The sequence below is a fragment of the Choloepus didactylus genome, chromosome 3 (genome assembly GCF_015220235.1).
Source record: "Choloepus didactylus isolate mChoDid1 chromosome 3, mChoDid1.pri, whole genome shotgun sequence".
NCBI classification, from domain to species: Eukaryota; Metazoa; Chordata; class Mammalia; order Pilosa; family Megalonychidae; genus Choloepus; species Choloepus didactylus.
The window spans coordinates 200,471,845-200,489,156 of record NC_051309.1 but is presented as its reverse complement, the minus strand read 5'-3'; the positions used below and the strand labels follow the sequence as shown (position 1 = coordinate 200,489,156).

At 40.2% G+C, this 17,312-nt stretch overlaps 1 protein-coding gene across 9 annotated transcripts in view; it reads left to right on the top strand.

The window, feature by feature from the left end:
- Positions 1–17,312, top strand: part of ACSL1 (acyl-CoA synthetase long chain family member 1) — a 67,175-nt gene that overhangs the window by 48,087 nt on the left and 1,776 nt on the right. For all 9 annotated transcript variants that reach the window (XM_037831100.1, XM_037831105.1, XM_037831102.1 and 6 more), the window contains 9 exons: positions 1,135–1,269; positions 1,889–2,023; positions 2,693–2,788; positions 3,448–3,520; positions 5,077–5,165; positions 5,816–5,932; positions 15,593–15,736; positions 16,746–16,847; positions 16,962–17,033. In XM_037831100.1, coding sequence (XP_037687028.1) covers positions 1,135–1,269; positions 1,889–2,023; positions 2,693–2,788; positions 3,448–3,520; positions 5,077–5,165; positions 5,816–5,932; positions 15,593–15,736; positions 16,746–16,847; positions 16,962–17,033 — 963 coding nt within the window. The remainder of the gene's footprint in view (positions 1–1,134; positions 1,270–1,888; positions 2,024–2,692; positions 2,789–3,447; positions 3,521–5,076; positions 5,166–5,815; positions 5,933–15,592; positions 15,737–16,745; positions 16,848–16,961; positions 17,034–17,312) is intronic.

Here is a 17,312-nt window from a genome sequence, read left to right as displayed (position 1 = left end):
TATACAACCGTGTTACTAATTTAAACTGACCAAGATCCATCTTTTTTCCTTCTTGGACAATTTTGTATTATATAACTATAGGAAAAACAGTGGGCACCATTCATTCATTTAACAAATATTTATTGAGAGCCAATAAAGTGTCAGGTCCTGAGTTAGGTATTGGAGACAAAGAATTGACCAGTAGAAAGCTGATCCTTTGACCAACTGCTGTCCTGTAGGATTCACTTGCCCCTAAAGGATCAAGGATCACTGGTCCCTGCTTCATCTGTTACTTCTACTTCCTGCACACCTCAGGAGAGCTTGTGAATTTATAAAGTGATCTCAAGTGAGTTGATAATGGACCATATGTACTTAACTAGTTTTAGAAGTATGCCTGGGAGGTAGGCCACACTCAACAAAAGCCTCCTAAGCTTTAATTTTTAAACAGTAAACTGGAGTATATCTTTCTAGTGGTTTTTTCTTTCAAGCATGTGATCATTTGTATTTCTGTTGTATCATCTTTGACTCTCTCTTTCCTTTTTACATTTAAAATGAGCAAACTCTTTGTCGAGTACATATAACTTGCCAGTGCAGTTTGGATTAAACGAGGAAAAAATCATGCAGTAGATTATAGCTGAACAGCAGTCCACTCTGACATTAGATGTCCTAGTGTCTCAACTTCAGCATATTCAGTGGATTTTCAGAAAATTTTAGTTGAATTCAAATAAAAGAAAACGAGGCTTTAGAAAGCTTGGACCGTAGGCAGGTGAAGATTCTGTTTTTGGAATAAATTAGATCTAGAGCTTCTGGAAGGCTAAAAATATTTGGAGCATTTAATACTATGTCATTCATTCAACAGGTTTTGATCTTGAAACTAAGTTAGCAGAACCTCTGTGATCATCACTAAAATCAACTGGTTTCATACTAACCCCTTTATCTTGAGGATGGTCAACAGAAATGCCGAATTTCCATGTTAATGTGAACTGAGAAAGCAAAAAAAAAAATTTTTTTTTAAACTACCTACAGTTAGTAACTTCAAGATATCTGGAAACTGATCTGCAACACTAAAACTGAAATCTCATGTGTCTGTGTCATATGCTGTATAACCACTGTTGCAATGATAAAATACTTTGCTGTTTCTACTTGCCTCTGTAGAGTATAATGCTGTGTCATGGAGCTAAAATAGGATTTTTCCAAGGAGATATCAGGCTGCTTATGGATGACCTTAAGGTGCTACAACCCACTGTCTTTCCCGTGGTTCCGAGACTTCTGAACCGGATGTTCGATAGAGTAAGTTCTGAGTGGTCTGGTGTGGAGGTAGAGCGCCGGACTCCAAGTCAGAGGCTTAGGTGTGAATCAGACTCACCCACGTACCCTCTGTGAGACCAGGACAATCCCTTTAATCTCACAGAACTGCAGGTTGCTCATCTGTAAAATTAGAAAACAGTTACTTCACAGAGTTGATGGTGAGGATTATGTGAGAGAACACCTGGGAGCACACTTTGTAAGCTGTAAGGACATTACAAGTATAAGCTGGGAGGTCATTTTAATTTTGCAGTAAAACACTTTGAGCCTCTGTTTTCTCCTCTATAAAAGAGACTATTACCTGCTACCCCTTGATGTCTTTCTCATAAAGTTGCTAATTGGATCATGAAAACGACAGCCATGAAATGGGTTTATTAATTGTAAAGCTCCATGCACTTGTGAGATACTACTCAGTTAGCTGCGTTGAACAGTGGGACTGAGCCAGGGCAGGGACTTCCAGAATGCCAGCCTTCTGCAGTGTGCCGTTATATCCTGCTGGGGCAAGACTATTCTCCAAAATGAATTTAGACTGGGTGGTTTTAACACTATTTGGAGGCTTGGCTTCTAGCTTCTCTGAGACCCTTTGTATTTCTTGACTCTTTAGATTTTTGGACAAGCAAACACTGCACTGAAGCGATGGCTCTTGGACTTTGCCTCCAAGAGGAAAGAAGCAGAGCTCCGCAGTGGCATCATTAGAAACAACAGCCTGTGGGATAAACTCATCTTCCACAAAATACAGGTAACGAATGGAGTATTTCTTGTGTATACTAATTAGGGTTTCAGATTTTCCATGAGAGCTTTATTTATTTTTTATTATTTATTTTTTTTTTTTGGAGAGGGGTGGAGGTGAGGGAGAGAACAAAATATTTTTATTAATTCTGGCATATGTCTAAAACTTAAAGACAAAGCAGTTAAGTAAACCTCAGTATAGGAGATAAATCTTAAATGGTACCGTAGCTGTTTATGGGGGAAGAGGATTCAGGGTCTTTTAGCCTTTCCATTTTCCCATTGTATTTATCTTTAATGAGCAAATATGTCACTCCGGAGGCTTTTTTCATGGGCATGAGTGAGTTTAAAGAAATGTAGTGTATCCAACAAGATGCCAAAATTGTGGTAGTTGCCACAAACCCACCACACTCCTTTTCGAATTCCTTGAAATGCTGATAAATAGATACCTTGACCTGTTTCCATCCGGGTTGGGAATGAATGGAATAGGCGTGGGTGGAGCAAGCTGCAGTCACGTGTCCCCTTGGTGAGCTGCTGCGCGGGGCTCTGAGCGTCGTCTGCGGAGGACGCGGTGGATCTGCACCCGGGGGGATTCTACGCAGGCATCTTTCACGGAAGGCTCCACCTGCTTCCAGATTTTTAACATGCGCCTTCTCTCCTCTCTCTCTCCCTACCTTGTAAGTCGAGTCTGGGAGGAAAAGTGAGGCTGATGATCACCGGAGCGGCGCCGGTGTCGGCCACGGTGCTGACGTTTCTCAGAGCGGCGCTCGGCTGCCAGGTGAGGCGGGGCTGCACGCGGGCCGCTGTCCCGGGCTTTCCAGTGCCGAGTCGTGGTCTTTACGATGAGTCGTGTTTACACTCTTGTGCGTGTCTTATTTTGTTTGGAAGCTCATGTCATTCCTGGGTTCCTTGGAGAAAGAAGTATATGTATATATTTTACCGTAGGCAAAGGAATATGTGTTTACATTTATTGTTTACAGCCTTCTCTAGGGTAAGGTGCCAGACATGTCTTTGGAGTCAGGCAGGAGGGTATGGGAGTGGCTCATAATTGATTGATAAACCAACGTGGAAACCAGGCAGAGAAGTATTATAAGGAGACAGCAGAGGCTCGAGGATAACTAATAGAACCTGTGCAGGGTGGGGCCATGAGCTGAGTGGGTGAGCACAGTGGGATCCGACATGGAGGGCTCCTCTCTTGATGTCCACAGGAAGTGAAGTGGAAAATTTACAGGGACAATGGCTGCTGCTGACATGGGAGTGAAGATGTTCACATGCTATAGAAAAGCATGCTCTATAGTGGATGAATTTACTATACAGAATATTTGAAAAGAGATTTCACCACAGCCAGCCATTATTTAGGAATGTAATTAGTTTTGCGCTTCAGTAAAGGTGTGACTGTCCCCCCTTTAATAATGGTTTTGTCTCTCGGTGACTCAGTTTTATGAAGGCTATGGGCAGACAGAGTGCACTGCTGGGTGCTGCCTCACTGTGCCTGGAGACTGGACAGCAGGTATGATTGGCGGGAGATTCCTTATTGGAATCTCATTATTGGAATTGGGTTATTGGAATTATTGGAATTGGGTTCATCACTGATTCTTTAACCAACTTAAAATAAGTGCTACTTTCTCTCAAATTTTTAGGCCTCAGGGAAAACACTCTTGTAAATCAGTGCGCTCCATGTAAAATGGCTTTGGGGGCAGAATATGGTGTCATTTGGAGGCTCTAGCTGTAACACAAAGCGGCAATAGAGATTTGCCTAGATTCTGAAGGCAAAGTCTGAGAGATGCTGTTTAGACCACATTTGGAATGTTTGGCCCAACCAATCTTTCTAGTAATGGATTAGGGTCTAATGATTTGCTGGGAATTTTAATCCATAAAGAATCATTAACTTCACACTGTGTGCTAATGACTTTGTAGGTGTTGAGACTTTACATGTAGATGAATGAAACACAGTCCTTTTTCCCAAACCGAAAAAGAGGGAAGGAAGACAGACAGACATAATTGATTGGTACCCACCATGAGTAAGGTTCTCTTTTAGGTGCTTAAGATATACCTTCTGTGCGTTATCTCTGTGAGATAAGTACTGTTACTTCTGCCAGCATAGTTATAGATTGTTGGTTAAATAGCATGTAAGTAATTCATGAAATTTACATAGCATTATGCTTTGGAGCCAGGCTTCCAACCAGGGCCTAACTGCAAGTTGTGCTTTCCTCTGTAGCACGCTGGGAATGTATACTTGACACTCATCAACTTCCATGATTTGTTTTGTGTGTTAAAAATATCAGCACTCTCTAGTAACATAGAGAGATTTAGGATTCTACTGAGATTGACATCGACATTCTATGAATCCTCTTCATGGTGTTCACCTTTTAACCACAGGTTCCTTAACAGCGAGAGAATTTGGAACAATGGTTTCTATATGCTAAAATCATTAAAACCTAGGAAGAGTTATTTGTGAAACTCTTAAAATGTTTCTAATTTCTGTTATTTTTGTGTTTGAAAAAGAAGAGAGTTATGTTATCTGTGAAAATAAGCACCATTTCATCTTAGTAAGTTTAAATATAAAACATATTTATTCATGCTTAAGGAAATAAAGGCCATATTGGTTGGAATCAGATGTTGAGTGAGAGAATAAACAAGGTTTTCCAAAGGTGCAAATGTTCTATTTAAGGAGTCTATATGAGGGAGCGGTGCTTAAAAAGGACTGGAAAATAATGGGCAGGGACAAGCAGATCACAGAAGCCACGTAAAGTTTTAGAGAGCTTGCTTCCAGGTATTTGTAGTAACTCTTAAAATCTGCAGCCATATTATTTAAAGTTTGAAAAATACTTCAGCACATCCAACTTAGGAAATGTCCTGGAGCCTTCTGAATATTTTAGTTTTCGTTCTGGGAATATACTATCCAAATTCATTGAGCAGGAGGAGAATGGCTATAATTGCAGAAACTAGTTTATACCAGCTGTTTTTCTTGTGAGGAGATTTGTTTGTTACAAAAATAATTTGAAGACTGACCTGAGGCTATCAGGAGTCCCCTTACAAGCGATAATTCTTTTGTTTAATATACAGGCCATGTTGGTGCCCCCATGCCTTGCAATTTCATAAAACTTGTTGACGTAGAAGAGATGAATTACCTGGCTGCCAGGGGAGAGGGGGAGGTGAGTGAAATCATGTCGATCACGGCCATTTCCTCCAATAGCTGCCAGCAGGAGTGCAGTGCTCTTTCCTAACAGTGTCATTTAAAGCTTGATTTTCCTGGTGAACTTGGAGTTTGACAGGCCTATTTCTGAAGGTGCGTTTGTGATGAAACCTCAGGGGGCACACTGCTGCTGGCCTCCTTCTGCCACGAAGGAGAAGGACTCGGCCCAGAGCGCACAGAGGCCCCAGTGGCTACGCCCTTGGGACACTTCTCCTGTCAGCCGATTGCCCTGGGTACCTATTAGTGAGCTACTGGCTACTGGATGCAAAGCCTAATTGCTTCAAAGTGATTTCATCCCCTCTGGGACTTTGCAGCAGCTTTAGCCAGGACCTAAGGAAAGCATGGCCTCAGCCTTATAATTTGACTGCAACTAATTAAGTAAGGGAAGTGGGTGCAGTGGAGGGGCTTCCAAGGGCCCAGTGAGGTTCTGGTAGTTCCCTCTGGATTGTGGAATCCACGGCTTCTAGCTACAGGTTGGATAACCCCCTCCCAATATACATGTATGCACACACATATGTGCACACATACACAACCCAGTTTTGTTCTTTCAGAGGAGCCCTGATGAATGTTATGAACAGAGTATCTTTTTTTTTTTCTTTTTTAATTCAGGTGTGTGTGAAAGGGCCAAATGTATTTCAGGGCTACTTGAAGGACCCAGTAAAAACAGCAGAAGTTTTGGATAAAGATGGCTGGTTGCACACAGGGGACATTGGAAAATGGTTACCAGTAAGTTGTCACCTCCTCCAATCACAGTTTTGTTCCACTGTAGGGAAGAAAATATCCCCTTTGTTGTACAGCTAACCCTCTTTCCCTTTCTCCTTTTTTGCATGGTATCATGCAGACTCTTTCATTTCCTGCAGTAAATAGTTTTACACTCTTAGAATACTTGTTGAGGATTTTCCTTTTTTTTTTTTTTATCTTCATTTTATTGAGATATATTCACATACCACGCAGTCATACAAAACAAATCGTACTTTCGATTGTTTACAGTACCATTACATAGTTGTACATTCATCACCTAAATCAATCCCTGACACCTTCATTAGTACACACACAAAAATAACAAGAATAATAATTAGAGGGAAAAAGAGCAATTGAAGTAAAAAAGAACACTGGGTACCTTTGTCTGTTTGTTTCCTTCCCCTATTTTTCTACTCATCCATCCATAAACTAGACAAAGTGGAGTGTGGTCCTTATGGCTTTCCCAATACCATTGTCACCCCTCATAAGCTACATTTTTATACAGCTGTCTTCGAGATTCATGGGTTCTGGGTTGTAGTTTGATAGTTTCAGGTATCCACCACCAGCTACCCCAATTCTTTAGAACCTAAAGAGGGTTGTCTAAATTGTGCATAAGAGTGCCCACCAGAGTGATTTCTCGGCTCCTTTTGGAATCTCTCTGCCACTGAAGCTTATTTCATTTCCTTTCACATCCCCCTTTTGGTCAAGAAGATGTTCTCCGTCCCACGATGCCAGGTCTACATTCCTCCCCGGGAGTCATATTCCACGTTGCCAGGGAGATTCACTCCCCTGGGTGTCTGATCCCACGTAGTGGGGAGGGCAGTGATTTCACCTTTCAAGTTGGCTTAGCCAGAGAGAGAGGGCCACATCTGAGCAACAAAGAGGCATTCGGGAGGAGGCTCTTAGGCACAACCATAGGGAGGCCTAGCCTCTCCTTTGCAGCAACCGTCTTCCCAAGGGTAAAACCTATGGTAGAGGGCTCAACCCATCAAACCACCAGTCCCCTATGTCTGTGGTCATGTTAGCAACCATTGAGGTGGGGTAGGCCAATACCCCTGCATTCTCCACAGGATCCTCAAGGGGGCACTACATCTTTTTTTTTCCTTGTTTTTCTTTTTTTTTTTTTTTAACTTTCCCTTCTTTTTTAAATCACCTGTATGAAAAAAAAGTTAAAAAGAAAACAAACATACAATAAAAGAACATTTCAAAGAGACCATAACAAGGGAGTAAGAAAAAGACAACTAAACTAAGATAACTGCTTAACTTCCAACATGTTCCTACTTTACCCCAAGAAAGTTACATAATATAGCAACATTTCTGTGAACTTGTTCCTACTATATCCATCAGAAATTAACAGACCATAGTCATTCCTGGGCATCCCCAGAGCGTTAAATAGCTTATATGTTCTTCTTGGATTATTGTTCCCCCTTCCTTAATTGCTCTCTATTGCTAGTTCCCCTACATTCTACATTATAAACCATTTGTTTTACATTTTTCAAAGTTCACATTAGTGGTAGCATATAATATTTCTCTTTTTGTGCCTGGCTTATTTCGCTCAGCATTATGTCTTCAAGGTTCATCCGTGTTGTCATATGTTTCACGAGATCGTTCTTTCTTACTGCCATGTAGTATTCCATCGTGTGTATACGCCACATTTTATTTATCCACTCATCTGTTGAAGGACATTTGGGTTGTTTCCATCTCTTGGCAATTGTGAATAATGCTGCTATGAACATTGGCGTGCAGATATCTGTTCGTGTCACTGCTTTCCGATCTTCCGGGTATATACCGAGAAGTGCAATCGCTGGATCGAATGGTAACTCTATATCTAGTTTTCTAAGGAACTGCCAGACTGACTTCCAGAGTGGCTGAACCATTATACAGTCCCACCAACAATGAATAAGAGTTCCAATTTCTCCACATCCCCTCCAGCATTTGTAGTTTCCTGTTTGTTTAATGGCAGCCATTCTAACCGGTGTTAGATGGTATCTCATTGTGATCTTAATTTGCATCTCTCTAATAGCTAGTGAAACTGAACATTTTTTCATGTGTTTCTTGGCCATTTGTATTTCCTCTTCAGAGAACTGTCTTTTCATATCTTTTGCCCATTTTATAATTGGGCCGTCTGTACTATTGTCATTGAGTTGTAGGATTTCTTTGTATATGCAAGATATCAGTCTTTTGTCAGATACATGGTTTCCAAAAATTTTTTCCCATTGAGTTGGCTGCCTCTTTACCTTTTTGAGAAATTCCTTTGAGGTGCAGAAACTTCTAAGCTTGAGGAGTTCCCATTTATCTATTTTCTCTTTTGTTGTTTGTGCTTTGGGTATAAAGTCCAGGAAGTGGCCGCCTAATACAAGGTCTTGAAGATGTTTTCCTACATTATCTTCTAGGAGTTTTATGGTACTTTCTTTTATATTGAGATCTTTGGTCCATTTTGAGTTAATTTTTGTGTAGGGGGTGAGGTAGGGGTCCTCTTTCATTCTTTTGGATATGGATATCTAACTCTCCCAGCCCCACTTGTTGAAAAGACCATTATGACTCAGTTCAGTGACTTTGGGGGCCTTATCAAAGATCAGTCGGCCATAGATCTGAGGGTCTATCTCTGAATTCTCAATTCGATTCCATTGATCTATATGTCTATCTTTGTGCCAGTACCATGCTGTTTTGGCAACTGTGGCTTTATAATAAGCTTCAAAGTCAGGGAGTGTAAGTCCTCCCACTTCGTTTTTCTTTTTTAGAGTGTCTTTAGCAATTCGAGGCATCTTCCCTTTCCAAATAAATTTGATAACTAGCTTTTCCAAGTCTGCAAAGTAGGTTGTTGGAATTTTGATTGGGATTGCATTGAATCTGTAGATGAGTTTGGGTAGAATTGACATCTTAATGACATTTAGTCTTCCTATCCATGAACATGGAATATTTTTCCATCTTTTAAGGTCCCCTTCTATTTCTTTTAGTAGAGTTATGTAGTTTTCTTTGTATACGTCTTTTACATCTTTGGTTAAGTCGATTCCTAGGTACTTCATTTTTTTAGTTGCTATTGAAAATGGTATCTCTTTCTTGAGTGTCTCTTCAGTTTGTTCATTTCTAGCATATAGAAACATTACTGACTTATGTGCATTAATCTTGTATCCCACTACTTTGCTAAATTTGTTTATTAGCTCTAGTAGCTGTATCGTCGATTTCTCAGGGTTTTCTAGATATAAGATCATATCATCTGCAAACAATGACAGTTTTACTTCTTCTTTTCCAATTTGGATGCCTTTTATTTCTTTGTCTTGCGAGATTGCCCTGGCTAGCACTTCCAGCACAATGTTGAATAACAGTGGTGACAGTGGGCATCCTTGTCTTGTTCCTGATCTTAGAGGGAAGGCTTTCAGTCTCTCACCGTTGAGTACTATGCTGGCTGTGGGTTTTTCATATATGCTCTTTATCATGTTGAGGAAGTTTCCTTCAATTCCTACCTTTTGAAGTGTTTTGATCAAAAAGGGATGTTGGATTTTGTCAAATGCTTTTTCAGCATCTATTGAGATGATCAATTGATTTTTCCCTTTCGAGTTTTTAATGTGTTGTAATACATTGATTGTTTTTCTTATGTTGAACCATCCTTGCATGCCTGGAATGAACCCCACTTGGTCATGGTGTATGATTTTTTTAATGTGTCTTTGGATTCGATTTGCAAGTATTTTGTTGAGGATTTTTGCATCTATATTCATTAGGGAGATTGGCCGGTAGTTTTCCTTTTTTGTAGCATCTTTGCCTGGTTTTGGTATTAGAGTGATGTTAGCTTCATAAAATGAGTTAGGTAGTGTTCCATTTTCTTCAATGTTTTGAAAGAGTTTGAGTAAGATTGGTGTCAGTTCTTTCTGGAAAGTTTGGTAGAATTCCCCTGTGAAGCCATCTGGCCCTGGGCATTTATTTGTGGGAAGATTTTTGATGACTGATTGGATCTCTTTGCTTGTGATGGGTTGGTTGAGGTCTTCTATTTCTTCTCTGGTCAGTCTAGGTTGTTCATATGTTTCCAGGAAATTGTCCATTTCTTCTACATTATCCAGTTTGTTGCCATACAGTTGTTCATAATATCCTCTTATAATTTTTTTAATTTCTTCAGGATCCGCAGTTATGTCAACTTTTTCATTCATTATTTTGTTTATATGGGTCTTCTCTCTTTTTGATTTTGTCAGTGTAGCTAGGGGCTTGTCAATCTTGTTGATCTTCTCAAAGAACCAACTTTTGGTGATATTTATCCTCTCTATTGTTTTTTTGTTCTCTATGTCATTTATTTCTGCTTTAATCCTTGTTATTTCTTTTCTTCTACTTGGTTTAGGATTGGTTTGCTGTTCATTTTCTAACTTCTTCAGTTGATCCCTTAGTTCTTTGATTTTGGCTCTTTCTTCCTTTTTAATATATGCATTCAGTGCTATAAATTTCCCCCTCAGCACTGCTTTTGCTGCATCCCATAGGTTTTGGTATGTTGTGTTCTCATTTTCATTCATCTCTATATATTTAGCAATTTCTCTTGCTATTTCTTCTTTAACCCACTGATTGTTTAGGAGTGTGTTGTTTAACCTCCAGGTATTTGTGAATTTTGTAAGTCTCTGATGGTTATTGACTTCTAATTGTATTCCATTGTGGTCAGAGAATGTGCTTTGAATAATTTCAATCTTTTTAAATTTATTGAGGCTTGTTTTATGTCCCAGCATATGATCTATTCTGGAGAAAGTTCCATGAGCACTAGAAAAGTATGTGTATCCTGGTGATTTGGGATGTAATGTCCTGTATATGTCTGTTAAATCTAATTCATTTATCAGATTGTTTAGGTTTTCAATTTCCTTATTGGTCTTCTGTCTGGTTGATCTATCTATAGGAGAGAGTGATGTGTTGAAGTCTCCCACAATTATTGTGGAAACATCAATTGCTTCCTTTAGTTTTGCCAGTGTTTCTCTCATGTATTTTGTGGCACCTTGATTGGGTGCATAGACATTTACGATTGTTATTTCTTCTTGCTGAATTGCCCCTTTTATTAGTATGTAGTGGCCTTCTTTGTCTCTCAAAACATCCCTGCATTTAAAGTCTATTTTATCTGAGATTAATATTGCTTTCTTTTGGCTGTGGCTTGCATGAAATATTTTTTTCCATCCTTTCACTTTCAGTTTCTTTGTGTCCCTGTGTCTAAGATGAGTCTCTTGTATGCAGCATATTGATGGTTCATTGTTTTTGATCCATTCTGCGAATCTGTATCTTTTAATTGGGGAGTTTAATCCATTTACATTCAACGTTATAACCGTGAAGGCATTTCTTGAATCAGCCATCTTATCCTTTGGTTTATGTTTGTCATATTTTCCCCTCTCTCTATTAATGTCCTTTAGTGTACCCATACCGAATCTCTTTAGTACTGAACCTTTCTCCAAGTCTCTCTGTCCTTTCTTTGTTTCTCTGTCTGTAGGGCTCCCTTTAGTATCTCCAGTAGGGCAGGTCTCTTGTTAGCAAATTCTCTCAGCATTTGTTTGTCTGTGAAAAATTTAAGCTCTCCCTCAAATTTGAAGGAGAGCTTTGCTGGATAAAGTATTCTTGGCTGGAAATTTTTCTCACTCAGAATTTTAAATATATCGTGCCACTGCCTTCTCGCCTCCATGGTGGCTGCTGAGTAGTCACTACTTAGTCTTATGCTGTTTCCTTTGTATGTGGTGAATTGCTTTTCTCTTGCTGCTTTCAGAACTTGCTCCTTCTCTTCTGTGTTTGACAGTGTGATCAGTATATGTCTCGGAGTGGGTTTATTTGGATTTATTCTATTTCGAGTTCGCTGAGCATTTATGATTTGTGTATTTATGTTGTTTAGAAGATTTGGGAAGTTTTCCCCAACAATTTCTTTGAATACTCTTCCTAGACCTTTACCCTTTTCTTCCCCTTCTAGAACACCAATGAGTCTTATATTCGGACGTTTCATATTATCTATCATATCCCTGAGGTCCATTTCGAGTTTTTCAATTTTTTTCCCCATTCTTTCTTTTATGCTTTCATTTTCCATTCTGTCATCTTCCAGGTCACTGATTCGTTGTTCAACTTCCTCTAGTCTTGTACTATGAGTGTCCAGAATCTTTTTAATTTGGTCAACAGTTTCTTTAATTTCCATAAGATCATCCATTTTTTTATTTAGTCTTGCAATGTCTTCTTTATGCTCTTCTAGGGTCTTCTTGATTTCCTTTGTCTCCCGTACTATGGTCTCATTGTTCATCTTTAGTTCTTTGAGTAGCTGCTCTAGGTGCTGTGTCTCTTCTGGTATTTTGATTTGGGTGCTTGGGCTTGGGTTATCCATATCGTCTGGTTTTTTCATATGCTTTATAATTTTCTGTTGTTTTTGGCCTCGTGGCATTTGCTGAACTTGATAAGGTTCTTTTAGGATTTGTAGACCAATTGAAGTCCTTATCTCCAATTTATCAGATCTACAGCTTCATGGAGTACACTTTCTCTAACTAACCAGCAGGTGGCGTCCACGAGCCACCTGTTCTCCACAAGCCAGTTCTCCCCTGCTTAGCCTTTTTGGTGAGTGGGGGAGTGAGTCTTGTGGGGTCCAATTGGTGTACCAAGCTTGTGTGTGTAGTTGGTGTTGCCTGCCCTGTATATGGGGCGTGTTTCTGGGCAGTCAGGGAGGGGGGGTGGCCCTAACAATCAAATCTCCCTGGTGATCCTAGAGTTTTAAAGCTGCTGCAATAGCCTAATGCTTCAGTTCAGACCTGCCACAGTTTGTCTCTGCCACTGACCCACAAGTCCTTGGTATTGGCGTATGGCTCCTGAGACTTGGAAGTGGGCCCCTCTTCCAGGCTGTGCACCCTGGGTCCTCTGTTGAGGGATGACTGTGCTATGTCACAGGTGAGTGCCGTCCCCCCAGGGCAGTTCTGGGCTGCTGAGCTGTGTAGGGAGGCTCCCAGTCTGCTGAACTGATGGCTGAATGGGGCTTTGTTAATTCACACTGCTCCACCTTCCCAACTCTGGGACAATCAGCTGAGGTTGCAGGGAAGGCTAATGTCCACGCCCAGTTTTGTGGTGTGTGCCTGTTATTTGAAGCACTTCCGTCACACTGGGTTGTCTGGGGCAGCTCTGGGCTATGGGGCTGGCGATGGGCAGGAGTGTTTCCTGTCCACCAGGATGATGGCTGTGAGCGGACACCCCCCTTTTCTTGGGAAGTTGTGGTGTTTAGTGAATTTTCTCAGCCACTGGATTATTGCGTTTTGTCTCAGAGCTCTCTTAGTTCTGCTCTTGACTTGACCTGCCCAAATTGCAAGTCTTTGAAGCTTTCTGTATTGGGCTTCTTAGAGTAATTGTTTTAGAAAAAGAAAAAAGGATTAAAAAAAAAAAAAAAAAAGGGCCCTCCTCAGAGATCTAATGGGTTATTGAAATGCTAAGAGACAAAGCAACCAGGGCCATTAAGGAAAGGTCCACAGGGCAGAGAGATCAGCTTTTCTTCAGGATTTGCATATGTGCCTCAGGGCCTGAACTCTGCCCTTCCCCTTTCTATGTTCACCAGAACTCCAAAATTCCTCCACTTTTATTTTGGAGTTTTTTGTTTTGTTTTTTTTCTATGCCTGTCTCCTCTCTGCTGGGCTGGCTGCTCTCAGATTCTCTGGTGTCTGGTCTCAGTCTATCTATGGTTGGAGTTTGGATCAGTAGAATGAGTTTCCGATAAGGGCTGCCACTGCAGTTCTCCCTTCTCCTTCCCGGAGCTGACAGCCCCTCCTCCCACGGGACTGAGCCTGGCAGGGAGGGGCGCGGGTCCCCTGGCCGCAAAAACTTACAGATTTCGCTGATCTCAGCAGTTCCACGTTTTCATGAGTGTTGTATGAAGTATGCCCAATGCCAGATTGCTCTGTGGTGAACAGTCCACGCAGTTCCTGGCTTTCTACCTACTTTCCTGGAGGAGTAACTAAAACATACAGCTCACCAGTCCGCCATCTTGCCGTGCCTCCCCTTTCCTTTTGTTTTGATGCTTAACCTCAGTTCTGGTTATTGCTTCCCAAAGAGACTGTGGCTTTTTACAGAATAGATGCTGTGCCTTGAAGTTGATGCCTTGGTTACACAAGGTATGGGGGTATCATAGTCGGCTTCCTGGAATGTATGATGGGCAAGAATTGGGGGAGAAATGTGTTTCTTAAGTTTGTCAACTCATTAAAAATAGAGTGAGCTTTTCAACATGAAGAAATTGTCGTTCCCCAAATATCCCTGAAGATTGAGAGAGTGATCAAATGAGAGAGAGGAGTTGTAACAGAGAAGATAGGATTTAACAAATGATTATGACTACTGAATCATTATGTAGATATTTTTAATCTCTAATGTATTAGCTGGAAGGAAATACGTGAAATTGTAGAACTATAACCCATACCATACTTTGAAATTTGCTCTATAACTACTCATTAAACTGTATTTTGAAGTTTATCACTTTTCTGCATATATGTTATATTTCACAGTAAAGAAAATATTTTTTAAAAATAGGGTAAATGTTTCACAGGTTAGACCAACTCCTGTGAATTTAGTCTCACAACCATTTGCTGTAGAGAAATTCCAGAGAGTCCGTCTTAGGAGTAAGAGGCTTATACAGTAAGTCTTACCTGTTCTGCCCATAGATTTGATTGTTATGGTAGTAGCCACTGCTTTTTCTATACTGTTAACCATGTTTAAGTGGTGCCAGCACTCAAATGGCTAATGTAATTTTTATTACTGTGTATTATCAGATTATTGTAGATTTAAGGTGCTTGGTACTCTAGAATTTTTATTGATTAGAAAAGACTCCCCTACATCCCCCCAAATCAATTCAAAATATAGGCTACCCAAGCTATTTAAGAATAAATTGAGTCTCTCTTTTTTAAGGACGGATTAGGCATCAGTTCTGACTCTAGCTCATGACTCTCTGGACCTCAGTTTGCTCCTTTGTAAAGTGGGGGAGGAGTGTGAAATGGGAGAACTCCAGAAACTTTCCTTTCTGACTTTTGGAGGAATGGTGACAGCCCTTGGGTGGGGTTGGTTACCACTCTAGGGCAGGGGGGCTGCTGCATTTGGGTAGCCTGGGCCAGGGTTGCCAACATCCCAGTAGTAATGTGGGGCAGTCCTTTGCACAAAGACTCACCCTACCCAAAGGCCAGGAACAACCCAACCCCCCACCCATCCACCCAACTCTGCCAAGAAACAGTGATAGAGGAAACTGAAATTCTGCATTTGTATAGTAAACATTTGAGTGCCTTTGGGGGATGAGTAAGTCCATGTTTTTGCTTTCAAAGAACTTGACTCAGTTGAAGAGACAGACATGTATGTACCTAATTCAAATATGAGACTACATGAAACATGCTCAAATACAGGTGCAAGCGAAGCACTGCTGTTTGACTGACAAATCACTGATGCTGAGCAGTGAAGTGAAATGAGCACGCGCCCTGGAGTCCCTTCTCTATCTCGGCACCTGCCCGAACGGCCTAGAACAAGTTCCTTAATCTCTTTAAATCTCAGTTTCCCTCCTTGTAAAATGAGATAATACCTGACCGTATCAAGTTGTTATGAGTATTAAAAAATAGGGCGTATGAAATACTTGGTACCGTGTGTGATCAGTGCTGGGTGGAAACTATGCACGGCCCACTCAGAGCCTCCCCCTCCAATCAACAGAATGGCACCTTGAAGATTATCGACAGGAAAAAGCACATATTTAAACTGGCACAAGGAGAATACATAGCACCTGAAAAAATTGAAAATATCTACCTGCGAAGTGAACCTGTTGCTCAGGTGTTTGTCCATGGAGAAAGCTTGCAGGTATGTGCTTTCTGAGTTGTGAACTCTTTTGCACAGGCATTGCTAGTGCCTTGTACTCCAGGAATACGTATGACTGAAAGTGTGAATTGGCTTTTATATCTGACATATCTAGAATATGATTGATGCATTAATGGATTTCTGGCATTTCTTACCCAGAAAAGTATTTTACCTAAAGTGATCTGGTGTCCCAAGGGAATTTGGATAAAGATACTGGGGGTGGGTAATGTATATTTCTAATTTAATTGTGATGGAAAATATTGATATTTGGATTATAAGAATTTAAAATTTCAAACATGTTAAACTAAGCTTATTTATGATATCCCCCCTAAATTTCTATTGAGCAAAGGGTGTCTGCTAAGATTAAGTTGAAATTATAGATATTGCAGTGAAATATCTGTTTGTCAAAGTGTTTGACAGATGGTTGTAAGGAAGAGAAGGGGTTCTGGTTTCCTAAAAGTTAATCCTTTTTTTACAAATCTTTAGATTTTTAAATGATTTTAAAATTATATTTTCTTATTGAATGCACTTATTTTCTTTGAGAGTACACCTATTTTTCTTTGCTGTAGAATCTTACCATGATTTTGATTTGTGTATTTTATTTTTACTAAGTTATAAAGAATGCAAGTTATGAAGAATTGGAGCTTTTTTTAATGAATCTGTATACATTTTCTCTGTGTTTTCTTTAAAGTAATTATCTGATATCTATCACCTTGCTTATTTAACCCTGTTTTATAAAATACATACAAAAGTAAATAGAAATAGGATTTAGTTAGATTTTGATCTCCAGTGGTTCTTTTAAAACATTTTTTGCGAGATTCCTGATGCCATCCATATTTTAGAGCCAGGAGTTCTTAACCTGTGTTGAGGGGGGTGGGTGGTACATTCTGAAGACAGAGTCCATAACTTTCACTAGATTGTCCCAGGGGCCTGTGATGCCAGAATAATAAAGAATCACTGTGTTATAGCATCTGGATCAAGCCATGTAATAACTTATTTGTCTGTGCTAAAGGCATTTCTCATAGCAATTGTGGTACCAGACGTTGAGGCATTAGGTCACTGGGCCCAAAAGAGAGGATTTGAAGGATCCTTTGCTGAACTGTGCCGAAATAAGGTAAGATTCTGTAATATGTAGTCTATCTTATTTATCTTGACTCTGTATTAAATGTACCTGTGATGTGCAGGGACCTCCAACAGAGGAAATATTTTATTTTTCTTACCTTATCAGGATGTCAAAAAAGCCATCCTAGAAGACATGGTGCGAATTGGGAAAGATGCTGGTCTGAAACCATTTGAACAGGTAAGACTTCCGTCAAAGTGTATGAATGCTTATAAAATGAATTTTTGGACTTGAAGATGTTTTTTAAGCAGATTGAATAAGAGGATGGGATGACCTAAAGAAATACACAAGGAATGAATAATGGAGTGGTTTGGCAGGAGAGGGATAACAATGGGTATAAATTTTCTTTTCCTGGAGGTCAGGATGCAGTCCTGAATTCTATCCCAAGAATAAGCCTTTGCCCTTTGCTGAGCCAATTTAGGTGCAGCTTGGCCTTGGTGAGAGGATGGATTGAATCAC